This window comes from Lytechinus variegatus, chromosome 8 (genome assembly GCF_018143015.1).
Source record: "Lytechinus variegatus isolate NC3 chromosome 8, Lvar_3.0, whole genome shotgun sequence".
Lineage (NCBI taxonomy): Eukaryota > Metazoa > Echinodermata > Echinoidea > Temnopleuroida > Toxopneustidae > Lytechinus > Lytechinus variegatus.
Window position 1 is genome coordinate 28,787,107 of NC_054747.1, and position 24,725 is coordinate 28,811,831.

At 36.9% G+C, this 24,725-nt stretch overlaps 2 protein-coding genes across 2 annotated transcripts; one reads left to right on the plus strand and one right to left on the minus strand.

The window, feature by feature from the left end:
• Positions 1-1,838: 1,838 nt before the first annotated feature.
• LOC121420299 (TLC domain-containing protein 5-like) lies at positions 1,839-8,025 on the minus strand. Its single transcript, XM_041614872.1, has 4 exons — positions 7,893-8,025; positions 5,739-5,986; positions 3,847-4,067; positions 1,839-3,296 (listed from the first exon to the last, which is right to left on the minus strand). Exons 2-4 carry the CDS (start codon positions 5,974-5,976, stop codon positions 2,856-2,858), a joined length of 900 nt encoding a protein of 299 aa, XP_041470806.1. The 5' UTR covers positions 5,977-5,986; positions 7,893-8,025; the 3' UTR covers positions 1,839-2,855.
• Positions 8,026-15,593: 7,568 nt separating this feature from the next.
• On the plus strand, positions 15,594-24,725 carry LOC121420799. Its single transcript, XM_041615435.1, has 8 exons — positions 15,594-16,040; positions 16,883-17,009; positions 17,580-17,694; positions 20,617-20,806; positions 21,585-21,658; positions 22,467-22,638; positions 23,590-23,645; positions 24,512-24,725. The coding sequence occupies exons 1-8, from the start codon at positions 15,743-15,745 to the stop codon at positions 24,617-24,619; spliced, it is 1,140 nt and encodes a 379-aa protein (XP_041471369.1). The 5' UTR covers positions 15,594-15,742; the 3' UTR covers positions 24,620-24,725.

The window sequence follows — 24,725 nt, forward strand, 5'->3', positions numbered from 1 at the left end:
CGGCGGACGGCATTTGAATAGTAATGAGTCAGAAAGAAGAGGATCGAGGGTATTTGAATTCCAGTTCATCGTGGCTTAACCGTGAACCAGAATAGCCTGGTGGTTGAGTCGCTGCCCGGAAAGCAGTAGATGGCAGGTTCGAATCCCACTGGTTCCAATTTTTTCTGACTTATAATTTATGATTTTCATACAGATCGAGCATACTGATCTTATGATTTTCATTACAGATCGAGCATACTGATCTTAAACAAATAGGAGTAATGCCGAAAATTTGTTAAACAAATTATAATCTCCTCCTATAAAAGCCTCTTAATTTACTATATATTGTCCACGGCGGACGGCATTTGAATAGTAATGAGTCAGAAAGAAGAGGATCGAGGGTATTTGAATTCCAGTTCATCGTGGCTTAACCGTGAACCAGAATAGCCTGGTGGTTGAGTCGCTGCCCGGAAAGCAGTAGATGGTAGGTTCGAATCCCACTGGTTCCAATTTTTTTGACTTATGATTTATGATTTTCATACAGATCGAGCATACTGATCTTATGATTTTCATTACAGATCGAGCATACTGATCTTAAACAAATAGGAGTAATGCCGAAAATTTGTTAAACAAATTATAATCTCCTCCTATAAAAGCCTCTTAATTTACTATATATTGTCCACGGCGGACGGCATTTGAATAGTAATGAGTCAGAAAGAAGAGGATCGAGGGTATTTGAATTCCAGTTCATCGTGGCTTAACCGTGAACCAGAATAGCCTGGTGGTTGAGTCGCTGCCCGGAAAGCAGTAGATGGCAGGTTCGAATCCCACTGGTTCCAATTTTTTCTGACTTATAATTTATGATTTTCATACAGATCGAGCATACTGATCTTATGATTTTCATTACAGATCGAGCATACTGATCTTAAACAAATAGGAGTAATGCCGAAAATTTGTTAAATTCAATATGGCTTAAAGGTATGATATTAATGAGGTCGAATACCATTAAGCAGTTTCACAAGTGTTAACAGAGTGGACATACGTGTATTCACACAAGAATTATATCTGACCATTTTTGGTCAATATTTACTTCACAGTTCATATTATTTAGATTTTTTTCAGATCATGCGAAAACATTGAAAGGTACAAAAAGAGAAAAAAAATAGTAAATTCATAAATACAGATTATCAAACACATAAAAATAAAAGATATACAAATGAAAATAAAAATCAAAGCAAAAGAATAAATCAGCAAATAAGAAAATAAAATAAATGCATTCATGTATTAATTATCAATTCAAAATTATTTGCATAAAATTATTAAACCAAAATATATATTCATTTTGATTGCATTCTAATGGCAAATTAATTATAAGATCATTATCTTAAAAAAAAAAAAAGAGAGAGAGGTGAAAACATATTGCAATTTTTTTTAACGCAGAAATGAGGTATCAAAAATACATTGATCATTGCCATTACAAATATAGGCCTACTGTACATTTAAAAATAGCCTATTGAAGGTCCAGCAATATGGTTTCAAAATTCTCGCTATACCTTGTACACTAGCAACAAAAACTTGCATTTTTTTTTGGGGGGGGGGGGCGGGAAGTAATTATGCAGCATGTGCATATATCATTTTGAAATGATATCAAAACTTATGAAACAGTACACTCTTGATTTGAAAAATATTCATAAAATAACTGGTTATTGCATTTGGCAAGTAAAATTGTTTAATAAAAATTGGGTTGTTTCCATAACACAGGAGCCCTGTGAGTTGAAAATAAAGAGCTGAAATTACACTTTTGTATGGAGGATATTTGTAAAACATCAACAGACTAAAGAAAACAAACAAACAAAAAATAAAAAAAACTGAACTCTCACACCCCTGATAATAAGGCCAATTACTGTGTAATATGGAGACACAACATTTGCTCCTGCGACATTTGCTTGTCTTAATATCTCAAAGGCATAGGGTTAGAGTTAGGGTTGCAATAAGAGTTTTTTTGTTCAAAATAATGTAAAGATAAGGACTTGGTTTATTCAGTTTTGGTGGCTTCACGTGCAGATTTTCCATGAGAGCAACTGTCGCCGGAGCAGATGCCACGTACCCGTGTTAGGTATCATGTGTAATTATGCACGTTTTCACTTAGCACATGCTTGTGAAACAACCCTACCCCCAACACAAAAACGCAACTTGAAAACATTGCTTGGATTGTCACATTGATGTCAGAAACCTGATATTTTAAAGATATAAAGATGAAGACATCAAATACATTAACAGCAAGCAATAACCTGACTTAGGAAAGGGAAAGCATTCTTAATATGGAGCAAAGAGAGGAATTACCAAGAAAGAGACAAAGGGCATCAAATTGGGTTACGAGAGACTGGCTTGATATTCTTTCCTCTAAACTGAGAATTAAAAGAGATCTGAAGCCAAAGGGATGCAGGGGAGAATTTCATGAAATACAATTTTCACTGAATACTGCTATAAGCTATTGAAATCCTTGTCTCTGATTGGCTAAGAGCAAATGACTGAAAAGACCCTTCATAAAATGCTCTCCTGGAGTCTGCTTCATGAAACTGTAGAAATTTCAAGGGGTGCTTCATGACAGTTGGCACCACCAACTAAATTGTCTATTTTTTAAAATTTCAGTGGAATTATTAATTTGTAATTGGCTGACAAGCACCTATCTCTGACTGTTACTATATTGTAAATGTCAGAGGATAACAACTTGTCTGTGCGGACAAGGTTCATATGGTCCCCGGAACCTTCCTATAACAGTCCACTATGCTGGTTCTCACAAATATATCGAATATTTCATTGTATCTACCATTGCACATCTTGAGCAATGCACACTTACTGACCCATAACAAATACTAATCCACGTGTTCATGATCGTTTGCATGCCCATTGAGTTGCATACTACCCTGGCCTTCCTGCGCTTCTTTGACCGGACCTCCTGTGACCTGCTGACCTTCCGTGACCCCTTTCACTTGACCTCCCGTGACCTGCTTGGAAGCATCACCATTCCTGACCTTGGCGTGGGACTCTTCCGCCCCCACCAACCTCTTGAGGAATCCCCCATACTTCCTAACGGCAAGACGAGCTATACCATACATGAAGATCAAGCTGACAATGTAGAGGCCGATGGAACCGACCCGGAAGATGAAGAGGGGCGCGGGATGCCGCAGATAGGAGTAGATGAAGTAGGACCCGATCCCCATTCGGCAGACGAAGAACGTTATCATGAAGGCAAGGTCGTTGACCTCATACACCAGGGTTTTGGTGTAGCCGGTTTCTCGCATGAAGTATCTCGCCTGTGAACGATACACATTTTCATTTTTAGAATCCTTCTTGTACATCTTACCATCAAGTAATGTAACTCTGTCAAGTTTTGTGCAACGTTGAGACCAATTAATAAACAACTTGAAAAACAAACAGATCAATGAGAAATACTAAAAAACAATACATAGGAAATTCATTTTGATATAATCTTTTCATAGTAGATTTGCCAAGGCTTTAAAAATTATTGAGATTTCAATAAATTTTGCCGATCGTGCAATGAGAAACATTTATTTTTGCAAAATTGTGCGGTTTGGTGGCTGAAATCCGGGTGGGGGGGAACCACCTCCCATAGTCTGCAGGCACAGACCCGAACTTAAACTTTGATCAGCAAGTGGGTCTTGACACAGACTAGCACAAATACAATTCATTATTTCGATTCATGCACAAGTCACTGCAAGGGACTGTATGCTTCATATTTAGATCACTTTTCTTGAGTGAAGGATTTGCACATTACTGTTCCCTATCCCCTCCCCCCGGTATAATCTATCAAAATAGCCCAGGAGATAACAAAATGTAGAATACCTGTAGCATTGGATTGCTGACCTCTGACCCAAAGATGGCCGCCCCAACCTCCGTCCCGGATATCCCTAAGGCGAGCGATGCGGTGATGCAGACAATGGTCAAGAAATGATGGGCGATCATGAAGACTTCCTCTCGAAACCAGAGGCACCAGCAGAAATCAAATAGGAAATACCCCATGCATATCACTAGAGTGAGGATCTCAAGATTGTTGTTGCGTCCACCTGGGAGGTAATATATAAAGTAAGAGATCTGCTTTATAATACATGTAACAGATGGCATTCTGATAGTTAAAACCTGGGGCCCGTTTCTCAACACAGTCATAAGTCTAACTTCTTGACTAAATTGGAGATAGTGAGCTACTTGTTCGCTAACCGTTTCACGAAGCCCTCTTTACCACATCAACCTCACTAAATATTTATGACACCTCCGAACCCGTCAAAACTTCTTTCTTGTTGACGTAGTGGCATCACGTGGGTAGACTATGACAAGCACAACTGCCTAGAAATTTTAAAAAATTATAATCTTACGTAATCAATCATAGAGGTTAAAATTACATCACAAAACAAGTGGAATAATGCATTCCATGATAATTGTAATACAAAGAAGCTATAAAAAAACTGTTGGTAAAGGCCACAAAACTATTCATTTTGAATAGTAAAATGATTTAATCGATAAAGATTCTACCATGTCAGGCCATCCATAACTGAACTCGTATTTGTTGTTTCCAGACCCCTATTAACAGTTGGATAAATTCTATATCTAATTCATGCATATAATTTGTCAAATATTGTATGTTTAGGTATCAGTGAATAAAAAATTGTTTAACTATATTTTGATGACGTTTGGAATAGTAAAAGACCGTATAATTATCATAATTTTACACAGAAAAACGTTATGGATTAATTTCGTAAACTATCAAGATTTGATATCCCGGGGGTACCAATCTCAACGTCCACAAGTTATTTTTTAGTCATAAAATGAATTATTCATAATTTCATTTTCTCTGCAATTGAATGCTCCAGTTTTCATGGTCTAAATATGTATGATGCATAATTCACCTGTGCTATTATTTTGAAAAGATTTATTTCCCAATTCATCGCAATATTTGCAATTTTTTTCTTAATTCTTAGAATATTTATGTTATTTTGTGACTAAGGCTAAGTCTCGTCTGCTCTTTTTACCGATAGTATCGATAGCAAGGTACTCTAGTCAGGAAGCCTTTCAAGAAACAGGTTTAGTAAGATTGGAACTAACTCCGTGGTTGGTGGATAAAGATATGACTAACTTGTCCATGTGTTGAGAAACGGGCCCCAGGGTTAAAGACGAAACGTTTATGGAGTGCCAATGGTCAACTCATCCACCAATCAAAAATAATTCTCAATCTGCTGCAAAAAGTTGTCAAAAATGATTTGAGTCCTGAAATGGCAAGATATACATGTACATAAATAATGAATTTTGGTCAATTAAATTGATATATTATATAAATGCCATGAATTATTACGAAGCACATCATTTCATAGAAGTGTGGTTTAAAATTCTTGTTTAGTCTAGGGTTGAACCTAGGTTCAATTATCAAAATTTAAATCCCAATAAAAATGACTTCTTTAGGGGAATTAGACCACATTATTTATACAGACGTAGATCCATTTGGAGACCAAGTCAACATAAACCTATGAAATATTTAGTGATAAATTGTCTGCAATTCTGATCAAGATAGATTTTTTTAAATTTCGATCAAGACAGGTCAGAGTGAATGAAATATCAAAATTGTGAGACTTATGGTTTTTGCAGTTGTGTAAGGTGCTGGTTGAACATTTTGACTCTGTCCTGCTCAAAATCATTGTTACAATCCGAAATCTTGTACCATCGCACCCATGCCAATCACACCTCACCTGGATTTGTTATGAACCAAGGATTGTAGTACATCCCAAAGACGTAACTGAGGGTCGAGATGACGACAGCATGAACACCCGTGACCACTCGACAATGCCACTCATAGCTTCGTTTAGAGTTTGCCAAGCACAGGACGCAGTAGAGAGAGAACCAACCTAAGAAACTGGCAAGGACCGACATGGGAATGCCAATTCCTTCAAAGTCAAGGGCGGAGTCCAACCGCTGAAGTACGCCCATTGTCCTGTGTCTGGGATGAGAGTGAGAAGCAGATAAAGTTGCAATAAGGTGACATATTTTTTCTGTGTTTTATTTCGTCTTAAGATGTATAGGGTTAGGGTTGCAATAGGGTTTTATGTTAGGTTTATTGTTACATGTAGGTTCAGGATACTAGGATATAGTGTTAAATTCAGGGTTGAAGTTGGTCATTCCATTAATGTTTGGAATTTCCAGCGGAGCAATTGTCGCTATAGCAAATATCACGGAACCTACAATTCTAACAGTGGGGGTGCTGGTCCAAGGGTATCCTCATAAGCTGAGACAAACCATGTCTTGATAGATTGAGATTGTCGCCTTGGACAGTAAAAATCAAGGCATGACGCATGCAACTCTCTCTCTCTGAGCTGATCCTTCCACTTTTTTTTGAGATTCAGGAGTCCAGAAGAAACACGTTCATGGGATCGTGCTAAATTAGATACTTTGACGAAATATCAAATCTAATCAAATTGTTCCATTGCACTTAACGATTGATGAAAAGTCTCTTTTGTGACTATTTCTGGACTTGACTTTTTGAATAAAAAAATATTTTTCCTCGCTGTTGACGTCGGTGCTTCTGACTTTTGTGCAGACCAATATATTCTACTAAGGAGGGCATGCGATTTATATTCATATCAAAGACACCACGCAAATCGATGCCAAGCATTACAAAGTCGGCAGAGTGTCCAAACTTTTTATTGTAGACTTTGGTGGACATTTGTTGACAAACGAACGCTTTCTTCAAGTCATGTAGAATTTTCTATTTTTTGGTTTTGTCATCGCTTTAAATGATATCCAAAAAGTGTTATTAGAGATAATAATCTTAAAGTATGTTTTGGAAGGTATTGCATTTATTTGTAACCATATTGATATCTTATCAAACAATCATAGAAATTTTGCATTCAACATGTTCAATGTCACAGTTATAATTTCATGATGTGGTGACCATAATTTGCGCACATTTTAAAAATGATCATGAAGTTGATTTTCAATCAAAAATTTCTCACAGCTCACACAAAATTAATCAAAATAATAAATACCAAATGGAAGGCAAGATCCCAAAGTCAAATTCACTTGACGGAATTATAAAGTAGGTCAAGGGTTTCGCTGGTATCGCGATCTCAAAATTCCATGGCGATCTACTAGTGCGCGCTCAGCTGAAAAAATGTCATAAAAAAAGTGTGACCTTAATTTGCACACGATCGTTTTGCAAGGCTTTAGAAAAGACATCAAGCAGACAAAGGGAAGATAATCATATCAGATGGAGGTTAAAATGTCATAAATTCGGTTGGTATCACATTTTACTTACTTTTTTTAGACTTTTGCTTGCAAACTGGCGATTTAATGATGCTGGTCGAGAAGATCGGATTTTCTCGGAGCGGACGCAAAACAAAAGTTAACGAAATTTGCTGATGTTTTGCCAATATATTCACAAATACAGACCTTCCGTCAAGAACATTACAAAACTGAGTAAGTTTAAGTCGCTCTTTGAGTCTTTCTGTTGGTGATATCAGTATTTCAAAATATTTATTAGAAATTGAGATATTCAACCATGCACAAAATTAGGTAACGCGCGAATTAAGCCAGGTCACACTACCAATGATGAGCTGAATTAGGGTTGTGAATTTTATTAGCGCCGCCATCGAACTTCCTCATATTTCCGTGGAAGGGACATGCGAACCCTCTTTCTAGGTCAAGGTAAGCATGGTAGGCCTAAGCGATTTTGCTCTGCGTCAGCGCAGAGTCTGTCATGTCCAACATGTCGCCAAGCAACACTGTGCATTCAAGAGTTACACTAACAGAAAAACCTATATGTGGGGCTGTAGATGGGCGGGAATACCAATTTCAATCAAAGCCTAGATCTCTGTGGATCTGCATTCAAAAGACCAATTTAAACTTACCAATATTGATGATAATAAACAAAAAAACGCGGTCCAACGATTTTGGCACACACTTATAACGGGAAAAAAGCAGATGTATTAATTCTTAAATAATTCCAAGCCAAAGTCGAGACAATATCCTGCAGCTGCTGTCTTAATGTTACGTTAATATTAAATGCTGGGGCAGGAAAACGAAATGTCTCCCTCAATTGGTAATTTTGGGTAGATTTTTTTTTCATTCATAGTTTCATTTCTAAAAAAAAAAAAAAAAACCAAAACCCCAAATAATTAATGACCCACAATCTAATGACACGTTGCACTCACAATGCGACTACAATATATCATGTACTTAAAAGATGTTGTTGACCAGTACCTTCATCTGGCGCATTATAGGCCTAATCGTGAAATATGCACTTTTACAGATCTTTTACTTTTTGAGAAACTGTGATCACAAACGCTTCCATGGTAATACAAAATACTAGATCTTGTTAGTATACAGATCAGTGGGCCAAACCCCAAATGAGAACTAGGCCTATATCACACATAGTTCTAAAGTTTCACGGTTTCACGGTAGGTATGTTGAAAAGCTCCAGCTGGAACATCACTCAACTTGGAAGATGTCTAACTTATGGGCGTTATAATTGTGAAATAACGCTATTACAACTCTTAAAGAGAGTGAAATTGGTGAATAGCAACTGCAGAAAATATTACAATCAAGATTTTTTGTATAAATTATCATAATATTCATGTAATATCAGTAATATTTTCACCTCATCAGTGATGGTTGTACTCTTGTATTCTCAGCAAACAACTTCTGCCCCCTTATGGCCAATATAGTACTTTGTTGATTTTTCGCCTTCCTCAATCCGCTTAAGCTCCTATACATTTATGATAATAAATTACTTCGATATCTTTCCTCATTATAGTGTCTAAATTTCTTCGACATTTCTATCATTAGGACTACTTTTCATTTCTTTGTTCAATACTAGTAAAAAATACTGCCTTTCCAACTGAACAAGTTTTTCTTTTTCGTTGTAAATCTTTAGTATATTTAATATTAAATTGACAAATTTCCAACTTTCTTTGAGCATCATGTTCATATATTTCATTTTACATTTATCAATTACATTTTCAATATCCAACCTATATGATATACCATCTTTAAGTACGTCAACTATTTAATTTCAAGTAACCCCTTCGTCGTTAAAAAGTTTTAATTCCAATGAAATAGTATTATAATTTACTTTTTGACATAGCTATGATTTGTAATTGTATTTTTGTCATCTAAAAAAAATCAATTGGAAATAAAGTCTACCTTGATTTGTTTTTAGTAGTTCAGAATTTATAAAAAAAATTACGTTTAAAGGGTTATCAGTTTTGAGGTAAAATTCGCGGAAGGTTAATTTCTCATTATCTGTATGTGTAGGGGATGTTCCGTACCACGTTGTTCATATAATACTCGTATACAATCCGAATACTGTGCCACGGTCTTGATCGTCGCAATAAACTTCTTCAATCATAACCCAGGAGAAACTCGTTTGTGTCCTGTTTATTTTATGTGGATGGTACTTTACTCTGTATGTTTGTGGGAAACATCAACCTGCAATTTTTTTAATTCTTCGAAATAGTCAATATTGCGTAATATTATACAGCCTTATTTTCCAGGAGGAATATGGCGCCTACATTGTTAAAAACGAGATTTTACAGGAAAAAAAAGATTTGCGGAAAGCAATAACATAATCATTCTGTAAATTCATAAAACATGATTTTTTTTTCTACAATTCAACAGAACAGGTCTTTTTAAAAAGGGGAAAAGGGTATTTCATTTAAGGAAATGTGTAAGATTCCATATACACCAAATACCAATTTTCTGTAAGATTACGTAATCTGGTAAGATTACAGGGGTTCTCGAAACTCTGCTGCAGGAACTTCTTTTATTTCAAGGATAATTTTTCTAACAGTGTAGTGTGGGGTACACTGTAAAAACTGTGGTGTTGAAAGTGACACCAATTGGTGTTAATAGAGGACCACACCCTGAGGTGTTAAATTTACACCCTATAGAGACTGAACATATAACACCAAAGAGTGTAAATGTAACAACCATAGGTGTTGTAATAACACCAATAGGTGTAAACTAACACCACCAATTTAACACCGGTGTAAAATAACTGGTGTGGTCCTCTATGTACACCGGTTAACACCACAATTTTTGCTGTGTAGTGGCCACAAACAAATGTAAAGGCAACCGAGGTACAAACTCATTCTCATTCAAACTTCCTAAACATGCTAAAGAAATAACAATTTCGAGCATTGGTTTTTGCTACAAAGCTTATTGATGACACATGATTGCCCGGCAGTGATTCAGACATAGACAATGCAATTGTTGAAAATAACCTAATGGAAGCTATAGGTTACCCGAACTTGACTAGTACAAACTGCCGCCATTTTATTTGGTTCATTGCATGAAGAGGTAACACATAAAGTCAACTATGCCACGAAATGGGACGTACATTCCCTGAAAAGCATTGACTTTGGAAGCTGCTTGATATGTAAAAAGGAGGTGACAATCAGTAACAATTTAGTTTGTGAAAATTGCATGAATCTGCCAAATAAAATGCAATCACAGGAATCCACAATCATTGACATTATATCTCGATTGTATCACCAGCATTATCAATGAGTAGATGTGAACTCGAAGTCAATGGATACTTCCGCTATTTAAAGTCGAGAATTACAAAGGGGATAAAGAATATAACGATATGATCGTGGAGCGTTATGGCCCAGTGGATTAGTCTTCGGACTTTGAAACAGAGGGTCGTTCGAATCCCAGCCATGGCGTAATTTCCTTCAGAAATTTATCCACATTTTGCTCGAGCCTGTAAGATTTTGGCTTTAGCGCATATTAATATGGCGGCTCAGCTATACAGCCGGGGCCCGGGGGGGGGGGGGCACTTACATTGACGAGTGGATAACATGCGCGACCCAAAAAACACGTAAAAAGGATGTCCTTTTTACGATAGGGCACGTTACGTACGTAACGTGACAAGGGTGTCAAAAACACAAAAATAATGAAAAAAGGGTATCTATTTCACAAGGAAAATTATGTGTTTAGGGTCGAATTTGCGGGATGATAGGCAAAATTAAAATGTTTTATAAAGGATGTCCTTTTTGCCCCAACAATTCGTGTTTAGAGTCCGATTTGCAAGAGGTACGTGTAGAAGGTTGGTCGTACTAAACCAAATAAGGTAAAAACCGATGACCGAAGCCGCCCGTAACAATAAAACATTCCTGCACTGTTAGAAAAAATAAAAGAAGTTCCTGCAGCAGAGTCTCGAGAACACCTGTAATCTTACCGAATTGCGTAATCTTACAGGAAATTGGTATTTGATGTATGGAATCTTACAAATTTCCTTGAATAAAACACCCTTTTCCCTTTTTAAACAGACCTGTTCTGTTAAATTGCAGAAAAATTCTTGTTTTATGAATTTACAGAATGATTATTACGCAATTCGGTAAGATTACAGGTGTTCGAACTCGAGACTCTGCTGCAGGAACTTCTTTTATTTTTTCTAACAGTGTGTACTTTGTTTAGGGGTTCATTTCAGAGAATATTTGCCAAGAGTATCGTTTTGTTTTCAACACTTGTTAAGGGTAGGGTTTTACACGCCAATAATTGTCAAGGGGTGCATTTTCAGAATATGGAAATTACGTGTTTAGGGTGCTTTTCAAGACCCCATGGTCGCGCATGGTATCCACTCGTGAATGGAAGTGGGCCCCCGGGAGCCGGGGTAATAATATGATATTATTATTATGAATATGATGAAGACCTAGTCTTCAAAGTTCCAAGAGTGTCAACTTTCCCCTACAAGATAAACTCGATGAGTACAAAATCAAAGCAAATGACAATGCTTCTCCCAACACTACAATGGATACCGTGATGACGTAGAAGAACGAAACGTGTAACATTGCCCAATGACCATAATTGAACAGGGGCCGCGGAACGGTTTTCAAAGGGGGGGGGGGGGGCCGGGGGGGGGGGGGGGGCTGACCATGCAAAAGCCACATTCATATGGCCATTTTTACGATTTTGTACACGGACCCTGTTCACCATGATAAGTCTATATACCAAGCAAAGTCTCCAATGAAAGCAGACGTGCTAATTATCAGAGATTCAATGACAAAACAGATCAGACCATCTAAACTCTCACGAAGGAAAAAAAGTAATCTGTAAAACTCTGAATGGAGCCAAAATAGAAGACGCATGCAGTGATGCGCATCATGGAGCTATAAAACACAGATTGCTCCATGGAGGCATGCATGTACTCTTGCACATCAATGCGAAGTCAGCGAAGTAATCGTACATCTCGGGACGAACAACGTGAAAAGTGACGAGTCTGGTGAAATAATTGCAAAGACATTCTCACTTCTTGATCACGTCCATCAGGTCCCTGGCGTAAAATCAATGGCTGTATCAACAATCATAGATTAAATGAGACGAATCGTCAAATAAACTTTCAACCAATCAGCGTTATTAAAATGCGAGGTCATTCCTTAAAGCTAGAGAAAAGATATTCGCGTCTTGATGTGCGTAAGTTTTTCTTTGCTAACCGAGTGATAGATGTGTGGAAAAGTCTCCCAGAAGATGTAGTTACTGCTTGTTCAGTGATTGCTTTTAAGAATAGACTGGATAAGCATTGGGAGAAGATTGCCTATGACTTTGAGTAATTTTCGTTTCTTGTGTGTTTCCATGGGATTTTTCACTGTCTACGATACCCCTGCCACTCCTCCATGCCAACATAAGTAGCGCATCTAATTTTGTCTGAAGGAGAGCAGCAATAGACATTTCTACTTTGATCGATGAACAGGCTTCGTCCTACAACATCGTTGGAGTAAACTAAAACTAAACTATTTGGTCGGTACTGTTACAGTAATCGACAACAGTAATATCGACCCTGCCCTCCATCTGAACGCAGATGGCGTACACCTCAATCGGCTGCGAGGTTCCGTAGCCGAGTGGTCTATAAGGCTATAAATGGAAAGTCCTGGGTTCGATCCCCTGCAGCGGCACCTATGCCCGTGAGCAAGGCATTTAATCTACAATGCTCTTTTATCCTGCATTAAAAAAAAATGGAAATGCTATATGCATTATCGGTAACTAGGTGTGCACTCAGTGTTAAAAAAAAAACACATTCGCGGAAAACATCATTCGATTCCTGCGAAACTCGTCACAAACCTATCATGACGCATTCCCACCATTGGCGGCGGAAGCCAAGAAATTTAGGGGGGGGGGGGGGTAGGAAAAAATAAAAATGTTATTGCTCCTGATTGCTCCCTAAATTTACTCTGATCTAGAAAAAAAATCAATGAAGATTTGCACAATGTGAAACGATGGCTTGATCACAAAAAGCTTATATAGTTTGGATATCAATAAAACTGAATATAGGAACTAGAAATAGATTGAGACTATTCAAAAATAAATAGCTAAATATTAACATTGATGGAACTCTCCTAAAAAGAGTTACCTAGTGTAAACACTAGGAGTAATTTTAGATGAAAATTTGTCATGGGGAAAACACATTCAAAATATACAGAAGAAATGTAGTAGCGGTTTGTTTATGCTAAAATCGATACGAAGTATGGTTAACAAGGATACAATGATACTAGTCTACAACACCCTGATTTCATCTCATCTATCATATTGTGATGTAGTATGGGGACTTGCGGCAAATGTCTAAAATATAGCCTCCAAAAGATTCAAAATCGGGCAGCACACGTTATCAATATAATACACCCCGGGATTCATAAAAAATGAATCAAAATGAACTTCAAATTGGATACATTTGAAAAGAAAAGGAAAGAAAGTGTTGCACAAAATGATGTTCAATATACTCAATAACTTAGCCCCTTCATACCTTATCAATAGATTTTCCCTTAAAGAAAGATCACACAACACAATAAGTGGGAATCTCAACGTGGAAATAATGCAAATAAAGACTGAATCTGCAAAGCGCATGTTTAAGTACAGAGGCGCCAGTATTTGGAACTCGTTATCCACAAATATTCAAGCGGCGCAAACGAAACACAATTTCAAGACAGGTCTTAAGAGACCATGTTGATGTAGAACACAAATATTCTATGACTCTTATTCTGTTTAATTGTTTTTATCAAACATCAAAAGACAATTTCTATTTGCTGTTCCCATCAGTACATGTATTAGTTTGCAATCATTTCAGTAATTTCAGTATTTATCTATATAGTCTTTTAGTGTTTTATATATATGTTCGGTGCATGTTTAGTTTTGAAGAATGTTTCAGTCATTTGTATGTGTTAAGCTTGATAAATCATGTATTAATTATCGTGTGCTCGATTGTCCATTATGAAAACATGATTTACTTTGACATTTTACTTTTTCATGTTCGCATTTACTATTACCTTGTATGCACCGCTTTGTTCGAATTGCCCGATAGATATTTCATTTTGAATGTATATTACTGATGTTTTGAGAACGGTACATCATTTTCTTCGTTTTCTTCATAATTTTTCTTTTGTTTTTTTCTTCTCCGTTTTCTTTTTCTTCTCCTTCTCCTTTCCCCTTTTCCTCTTCTCCTTCCCTCCTATTCACCTTTCTATGATTTCTTTGTAATATTTCATTGATGCTTCTGATTATGTTAACATGTATATAATTTTTCATATATATTGTTCGTTAAACACTGGTTTTTAAATGTTTACTATGCCCCAATCATTCCAATGGGAATCAGTCTGTGAAATAAAATAAATCTTGTCTTATCGAAACTACCTGCCCGTGTATATCCACAACTCTCCGCAAGTGTTCAAATATATCCGGAAGGTTATACGCAAGTCCCGGGCCCCTCTATTGGCGGAGCCCCCCAAAAAAAATCAGAAGGGAAAGGCGAGGAGAAAAAAGATGGGGAAGTATCAAAGGAGGACGACAAGTGAACAGAATAATATGAGGGGAAGAGTTGGAGAATAATACAAAAAATCTTTCATGTCACTATATCAAATTTTCGCTCGCGCTTCGCGCTCCCACTATTTAAATGAGGCTTATGAGATTAATGTATATTTTTGTTGGTTTATAAGGATATAGCTTAGAAGTGACCATTAGGACTACCCCTTCAAAAAAACAAATTCGACTTCGAGCGGCCGATCTGGGAAAATGTGGCTGAAAAACATCCCACCCCCATTGGCGAAGGCTGGATCCGCCCCTGATAGGCCTATAACGCGCCAATTCGTCCGCAAATGGATGCAAGAATCCGCATCTGAGAGACGTATCTATTAGCATCGTCTGTATACCTTTCGGTAGATAATTATACACAATATATAATAATATAAGAAACAAACAACGTGATGGGATGGGATACGTGGGAATCCGCCACTGATCACCGCAGAACAATTTACTTTTTTTGGACGAAACGAAGGACGCCGCGATGGACGATGATCGATCAGTGTGACACAGGTATTACAATGGACGGTTCTACCAAAGGCCTTTTCATGCGACAAGCCTTTTGTATTGAATTGACTCGCATATTTTATATCTAAAAAAAAGAGAAAACCCGAACAATAACTACAGTCTTGGTATGTTTGGTTTGTAAGGGACAATGATTTACATGGTTTATGCACGAATGACTAGTGATGAATAGTCACGGAAAGTCCCGTTCGCCCCCCTTTTGAGAAGAAAACAAAGACTACTCCTACCTCGACACTTTCGATATCAATGCTTCCTCTCAACGCACGGAAAAATAAATGATTGGCCTCTTCAATTTTATGCCTGGTTACTTTATGGCCAGAGCGATGTAGAGGGAATATCTGGTCCAAACACAGCCTACCATAAGTTAATTAGTTTTAAACCAAACATGCCTTCTCATAGAAACAATGATGTCATTTTTGGAAAGGCAGGTGACGACTTTGTCAAGTTTTTACGCCAAACGAGGAAAATAGAAAGATCCCACCTGAAAGCTGCTCCGAGTTTACGCCAGGCACAGCGCTGCAAAATTTACCACCTTGCTGAACGAAGAGGGGACACAGAGGGGGCACAACTACAACCTAAAAAAGAAACAATTTCGGCCATTTTAGATGGAGAAGAAGAGGAAAATACTGACGATCTACCAGATGACGAACCACCGTCGAATGATGATAGAGCCTGTGATAGAGGTGAGAATAATCACATATTTTCATAGAAAGTTTTATGTGTAGGCCTAATGTCGAATTGGGCATGTTTGTGAAAATTGAGCTAATTTGTTCTCCTCTAGATGTTGTGACGAGGCAATGTAAAAATATCTGAAATAAAATTAATTCTGCAAGCATATCATTGATTCACGTTTTATCATTTTTTTTTGAGGGGGGGGGGGGTAGCCAGGAGGCTCCTAGAGAGTAAAAATCATTTACTTACGTCATGAACGTATGCTTACTATCCACGAAGCTAGGGATTATATAGCATTCATTTACACGTACCGCCAAAAAACCTGAAACTTTCGCCCTCAAGATTTTTACTTTCCTTCTAAAAAGATCTAATCATTTCCGACATTTCTACGCTATCGATTTAAGTTTTACACAAGAATTCATTAAAAAAAAGAGGAAAATGTTATGAAAAGACGGGGAAAACTTGCCACCGTATTTACGTCTTTTCATAAAGATTTTCTCTTTTTTAAAAATGAATTCTTGTTTAAAAGTGAATCGATAGGGTAGAAATGAAGTTATATCCCATTTTTATGATTTAGGGCTAGATCTTTCAAAAGGAAGAAGAAATCACGGGGGCGAAAATTTGAGGGTTTTTTAGCGGTACGTATAGATGAATGCAATAGAATCCCTGGCTCTGTAGAGACTAAGGATATACGTTAGTAAATGATTTTTACTCTCCATAGGAGCCTCCTGGCTGGGGGGGGGGGGGACTCACATAAGGAAGAAATTAATGAAGGCCTAGAAATTCTGCGTACTGCAGTGATACGGTTTGCAGATGAAATGATGTCAAAAATATCCTATTAAATAATTTAAAGGTTATTTGAGGACGAACACTCTGCGGATTTTCAACTTACCGGCGGGTGGGAAGGCTAAAGTCGCATGGAAGAGGATAGCGAGGATTGACCTGGATCCAAAACAGCTACGAAAAATAATCAAAGGAAGGTAAGCCTAAACAGCTACGAAAATAATCAAAGGAAGTTAAGAATCTTTATATATAACATACAATTTTGAGGAACGTGCAAAAAAAGGAAAGAAAAAGAATGCACGGTGCGGTAATGTGCCGAATTTATTCAGAGAAAGCGAAGCCAAAAAATACCCATTTTTCAGCTGAGGCATTCCATCGTCAAGCATGCAGGGAACTTTTTTAATCTAAAAATTACAACGTTGAAAATGCACTTCGATGATCATGGGAAATGTTTTATTTCATGAATATCATAAGGAACTTACGGCATACAATTCAACCCCGATAACAACAGCAGTATGACAGCAGTCACAGCAAAACCTTACTGTATAAAGATATCGAAAAAATGCTGTCAATCTGATATCATATAAAATTACGAATTGCTGATTAAGAAGGTCGATATTACATCAACATCACTGTGATGAAATTGTTAGGAATATAGGCCTATAAACGTATTTAATGTCGCATCTTGTAAACCACAACAAAACTTGTTTTGTCATTCATAGAAAGGCTTTGACTTCCATTTTCTTTTTATTTTGTTTTAACAATAGGAAAATAATCGACAAAAGAGTACTGTCCAACAGACTGAAGACTCTCTACGTGATTGTGACGTCATTTTCAACCAAAGATGCCGTTAAATTATATTGGAGACAAAGACAAGACAAGGTAATACATAAAATGCCACTTGTTCTACACTGTTAGAAAAAATAGAAGAAGTTCCTGCAGCAGAGTCTCGAGAACACCTGTAATCTTACCGAATTGCGTAATCTTACAGGAAATTGGTATTTGATGTATGGAATCTTACAAATTTCCTTGAATAAAACACCCCTTTCCCCTTTTTAAACAGACCTGTTCTGTTAAATTGCAGAAAAATTCTTGTTTTATGAATTTACAGAATGCTTATTACGCAATTCGGTAAGATTACAGGTGTTCTCGAGACTCTGCTGCAGGAACTTCTTTTATTTTTTCTAACAGTGTACCCCCACTTTGTCTACTTTCCGCTTTTCCTTCGTGTTCCAATTGAAGTTCGTCTACAACCACTCGGTCTAGTTATAAATATTTTTTTTTCGAATTGCTAATTTGCCCATTCTCCATTTTGTCTATTCTAGTTAGGTTATACCCATTTCGTTTTATATTTGGACTTGATCTAACATAACTTAGTCTAAATTTTCATTTGACAAAATGAAAAATGATAAGTAAAAGAAGTTATAATCATATTGTTTGTGCATTAAAGGAAAATTGGTGAAAATTAGGCTAAGTGGGTAGTAGACAAAGCGTAGGGTAGATCTAACGGCAAATACCAATTGGATTGTAGGACAAAAATGTAAGCCTATAGTCGCTAACATTATTACTAACCCAGTAATCTGATTCAATCAGGAGACCGTTTCGTCAACATTTTTTTCTGACAAGTTGTCAGATCTGACATATTTTCTTGATTCTGATTGGCTGACAGGCACTGTTACTATAGTAACTATCGGATAAAATGGGACTTGTCAGATAAAACGTCCGACAAGTCCTTTCATGAAACGCCCTACCAGTTACATCCGCACATATTCCACTCCTTGGGGAGTGAATCCAGCCAAACGCGATGTGATGCGCACACGGTGCTGAACGGACGCGCTATACTGTGACTTCTACACCGTAATTTAGCACTTAGGGGGAGAGCATAGTGAGAAAGACATTGTGGATTGACACCTTGCCAAAAGACACGAGGCCGCTGCGGGATTCGAACACACGACCCTCTGATTAATATAAGGAGAGTGTATTCTTATTCCTGAGATGAAATGAAAGCATAAACTGGGAATTTATATTCAGTGTGTTTATGTTTCACGCAGTTATGATTATCATAATTATCTATCGGTTTGTAGGTGACTAGTTCGTAATAAAAGGAATGTAAGGGGAAAAATCTGAAAAAAGAAGTATTCAAACAGAAAGTAAATAGCTTTAAGGCGAATTTCCGCTCACGTAGATTTATTGTTTGATTATTGGATGCAAAAGGTCAAATTGAATGGTTGATTTAATTTCCAGAATGATTGTTTTTGACCTTGACGATCAGAAACGACGTTCCGGAACGCGAGGCCTATTTTTGGTAGCTCTATTCATATAGACCTATATGGTGGAGCGCTGGAATGAAAATGGAATATGCTTTGATTTATTATTTTTAGACCTCAATTGAAAATAACAATAATAATCAAAGATACGATCCGCCATCGTAAGCAGCAAAACCCACACATACAAAAAAAGGGAATTGGATCGTTGACGAATAAAGGACCTATTACAGAAGGCAAATTCCTTTTCGTCAAAGTTCCAGGAAGAAAGAACATATTTTACCCCCCAATTGCGTCCCTGTAGGAATGGGAAATTTTTATATCCTAAAATAAAATGTCTTAGTTTACTGCTATACGGCTGTAGTTGCTCACCCAATTTACTGTAAAAAAGGAAGAAAGAAACTTGAAGAAAAAATTGTAAATATTATGTTTTAAGAACTGTAATGGTCCCTTATATACGTTCTTTGCGTTTCTTCTGTCTTATTCGGTCCCCTTACTTGGTCACAGGCCCTGCTTGGTCTTATATTTTTCAATCCGCTATCTTATCTGCAGCGACCTATCATATTCATTCAATATTAACTTCTATTTACATTCCTTATTAAAAAATGAATAAACGTACTGAGGGTAAAGAGGCCGACAACATACAAAAACATATTAATGAAAAATGTGGGCCCCTCAAAAAAGGAGAGCCAATACTCTCATAAAATGTTGCCGCCAGTATATTTTACAAGTAAACCAAAGATAATAAATAGTGTAACCCTTATACCATGGTCACATTTGCTCTACGGCGGCCGTACGGCGAGTCGAAAACAGCCGTTTCAACATTTTTTGTACCAACTGCATATAGGTGGTTTGAATTGAAATTAATAAAACGGCTGTTGTCGACTCGCCGTACGGCCGCCGTAGATCAAATGTGACCAAGGTATAATCGACAGGGTTTCACTGACATAGCACCTGATCTAAGCAGTCTCATCAAATCACAAACTTGAGCATGTTCAGAAGGGCTAGAAACATATAGCCTGAAATTCATTTAATGATTAATAGAAATAAAAGATTGTGTATTCAAAACCTTTTAAGCCAGACCAATTAAATATTATTATTAGTATTTTAGAAATTATACCGTAGAATAAGCATTCGTTTTTGCATATTTAATTGAGAATTAGAGAGTCAAAAGGGGCCTAAGGGGCCCTTTTGACTCTCTAATTGACTCCATTGGCTCTCTTTTATTAGATAAGCAGTTTCCGGCAGCTTCTTTTTGCCTTTAATTGAGATTTATGTAACAGAGAGACTTTTTGGGATCCAAGATTTGCAAGACGGGGCAAATTTTCTGACACAAATTTCTGAGAAACTAAAAAAAGGGGGATCACCACTTAGCGTATACGGAAAGCGTTTTCAAGTAAAGAATTCAAAGAAAGACAAACAAACAAATAAAAAGTCATTTGGTTTTGGTCGGTGGGGGCACATGATTGTCCACGCCACTGTGCTTCTGGATCCGCCCACGATTTAAATAAAGTAACCCTCAAAAATATCTTCTTTGCAGGTTGCAAATGAATCTCCAAATAATGGAGGATTGGAAAAAAACTCCATGAAAATCGCTCCGGGGACTCCCATAGCTTACATCGTTCGTGAGCTTGTTATAAACCCTGATAACAGTATCACCTTGCCCGAAAGCTCGGACACCGAGGATCGGATCGAAGATCGTTGGCAGCCTGAACAAGAAAGCTCTCCAAGTAAGTATGTCAATCATGATATACCAAATTATGATGATGGACTGACGGTGTGACGACTGACGACGATGATGATGATGGTGACAATGGTGATGGTGATAATGATGGTGATCATGGTGATGATGGTAATGATAGTTCTCCAAAAGTTACATTGGTTGCCAATCCGGAAGCGTATAGAATTTAAAATACTTCTTCTCACTTGGAAAATGTTAAATGGTTTGGCACCAAAATATCTACAAGATCTTGTCACACCTATGCACCAGCTCATAGCCCGAGATCATCACACCAGCAACTTAAGACTCCCAAGACACGTGTAGCATATGGTGCACGAGCGTTCTCTGCCTCAGCAACTTCTCTCTGGAATAATTTGCCGTTAAATCTAAAATTATACAATCACTGGAAACATTTTCTAACAGTATTATATTTCTATATGGATGACGCTATATAAATGCCTAATATTATTATTATTAAAAAATATATATAGTGATGGTGATGATGATAATGATGTCGACGATGATAATGATGGTGATGACGATAAAGATAGTGATGATGATGTTGATGATAACGATAGTGATGGTGGTAACGCTGATGATGATGATGAAGATGTTCCATGGCATCTACTTCAGAGACAGTTGATCCTCCTGACTTTGTTCTCGTTCTCAAAGTCGAACCCGCCCGGATCAGTTGTAAATAATTTTCTGTTAATTTTCACACAGGATAAGTTTAATCTTCCAAGGGTTTCACTCTCCATCAAATAAATTTGTTGTTCTTGCCTCTACAGGTATCACCGTAACCCCAAGAAGACCAATACATCCTATATGTTCTAGGGAAACAAGTGAGAACGAGAACCCGAAGGTAAACTGCAGATCTTTTGCCATCTAAAAATCGCTGTATTTAATTTAGATAAATTGTGCAATATCTCATTTATATATCAGGCTAATTCTTCTGATGTTATATAGTTTATCATGTTCATATGTGATATATGTAAAATAATTTAAAATCAAATCAAATCAAAAAGATTATTAGACACAACCCCCGGTTTAAATAGAGAGTTCCCGATTGTCTACAACGCGTACGTATACTCGTTGTTGACCTGGGGGGCGTTTCATGAAAGGACTTATCGGACGTTTTATCCGACAAGTCCTAATTTATCCGACAGTTACTATAGTAATGGTGCCTCTCAGCCAATCAGAATCAAGAAAAGATGTCAGATCTGAGAACTTATCAGACATAAATTTTGATGAAACGCTCCCCGGAAGTGTTGACGACTCACGTTGACTACTCACCTTTATCCGCTTATAGAAAGCCAACTTATTCATAAATGCGTGTACCGTCGTCATGGTTTTAAGACGTATCGAGCAGATAATTACGCGACGAAGTTAATAGCTTCTTGATTTTATGAAGTACCTAACAAGCCATTTACGTATTTTAATTTTTTGACGTCATGATTTAATGATGTAACAAATTAAACAAATCGTGATTACTGTATCTAGAGTATGTGGGCCTACCAGCACGCTTGTTACATACTATGAAATTTTGTTCATTTTCAGAAATTGCCCAAGATTATTTGCTTTTGTGTTAATTGCATTTTGTTTAGACTTAGATTTGTTGGTGTGAGTGTAGCATGGTATTAACCGTGAGCACATCTATACATTAACTGCAGACAACCGAGGAATTGACACCAACCTCGATTACAGCGGAGACTTCCAGAGCTACGTACAGCGCTCGGTATCAGCTTGATGTAACCCTTGACCGAACTCTCACCGTGATTGAAAGATCCGATGACAAGTGTGAAACCAAAGATACTGATCCTCCAGAATATGATACCTCTCTAAGTGAGTGATCGAGAGTTTGATCTCCTCTTCTTTTTTATCATTAATAATAATAATGATAATGATAATAGCAATAATAATAATAATAACGATAATAATAATAATAATAATGATAATTATAATAATAATAATAATAATAATAATAATGATAATAATAGTAATAGTAGGGATAATAATGATACAAATAATAATGATAATAATTATGATTATAATGATAATAGTAATAATCAGTTCTTATATAGCGCGTAACACATTATGAATAACGTCTCTATGCGCTTCCAAAGGACTTGGATATTATTACCCCGGCTGTAGCTCAAGCAGCTTTCAAGCGCTCGGCATTTCAAGGAATACATTCCTGACAGGTACCCATTGACCACACCTGGGTTGAGTGCAGCACAATGTGGATTAATATCTTGCTGAAGGAAACTATGCCATGGCTGGGATTTGAACCCAAGACCCTCTGTTTCAAAGTCCGGAGACTAATCCATTAATCTTCAAGTCATATTGTTTCCGTCCAATTGTAATAATGGCGACGACCGCGCCCTTCTATATCTCAGAACATTTCATCAGCATTTGCCATAATGCAGGCTCAGACCTGACAACCTTCCGTGGTTTTGATTCGCTGAGAAGCACCGATGTCTGACTGTTACTGTGGTAACTATCGGATAAAACAGACTTTGTCGGATCAAACATCCGAAGTCCTTTATTGAAACACGTATACCCCCGTCCACGATGACGGGGCAAGCTCCAAGCGTTTAGAGTTCGCCTCTCAATCAAAGTATTATCAAAATCGTATTATTTTTATTGTTTTCATTGCATTATTTTTAATCAATATTTTAATTGTAACATTATCATCAATTTTTCAATTAGTATTTTAAAAAGTCATACTCAATTAATGTTGCTTTCATGATTGTAATGATGATTATTTTATCAAACTATTATTTTCTAACACAGGTACCACGATCAGCCCAAGAAGATCGTACCGTTCAATTAATGAGAATAATCAAGAGGTATATACAAAATTTTATTTGACAAGGATTAAACATTTAAACAGTGATAGTCAATTGCAATATTGCAATGAGTGCCGGTGTGTTTATATGGGACGGTGTATGCATATTTTTAAGGTTTAGTGTACAGGCATTTAGCTATTGGTAATACTTTTAAAAATAAAGCTTATTTAATATTGATATTTGTTTATACTTTATTGTAGGCCTATATACTTCATAATTGTACCTTTAGGGCTTCAAATTGAACACAAGCACAGGCTGCTTTCTGGAGGTCTTGGCTCATTTATGTGTATTTCTGTTTTACTTTATCTTACTTTTGGGTTTTATTTTGCCAAAAATTTGAATTGATTATTTAACAGAAGCTTTATCATTCCCATAGCGAACAAGGGTTAGCGTATACATTCATTTGATAATGGTCTCATCTTCCTGACGCAACATTCTTTTTATTTTCATTATTATTCTTATTATCATTCTTGGTTGGGGTAATTTACATGCTAAAATACTCTATATACATGATATATAGTAAACGAAGAACGCTCGTTAAAAGTCTGGTATCTGCTTATACCATGTATACAAATACAAATGGGATTAAGTTTGTGAAAATTATGATATTATCCCGTTACTTTTATAGCGCTTATATTGGGACGTCTCTTAGCGCTTTACAGGTCTATATAACATTCCCTTTTAGCATTCCCTCATTGTCGGTCATCGGTTTGCCAGCAGACAAAGTAGGCCTATGCGTTTTCAAAACTTACTTGTAATCTGAAGAGTTTCCGAATTTAGTTGGTACGCAATCTAGCATAATAGTCTTCCATTCATCAAGAATATTGGTATTCCCTTAATTGATTTTTATGTTAATTTTATTTCAGGAGAGGATAATGAAGGATGCGACCGGATTATTGGAGGAGACACCCATCAGGAGACACCGATCAACAATGACCGGGAATATAAATAGGAAACTCTTTGAGAGTAATTAAAGGAAAGACGATATCTTGGAACAATATTTGACCAGATATTTTAACTCTACATACAGTGCCATACCCTTAAGAGAGAGAGAGAGAGAGAGAGAGAGAGGGGGGGGGG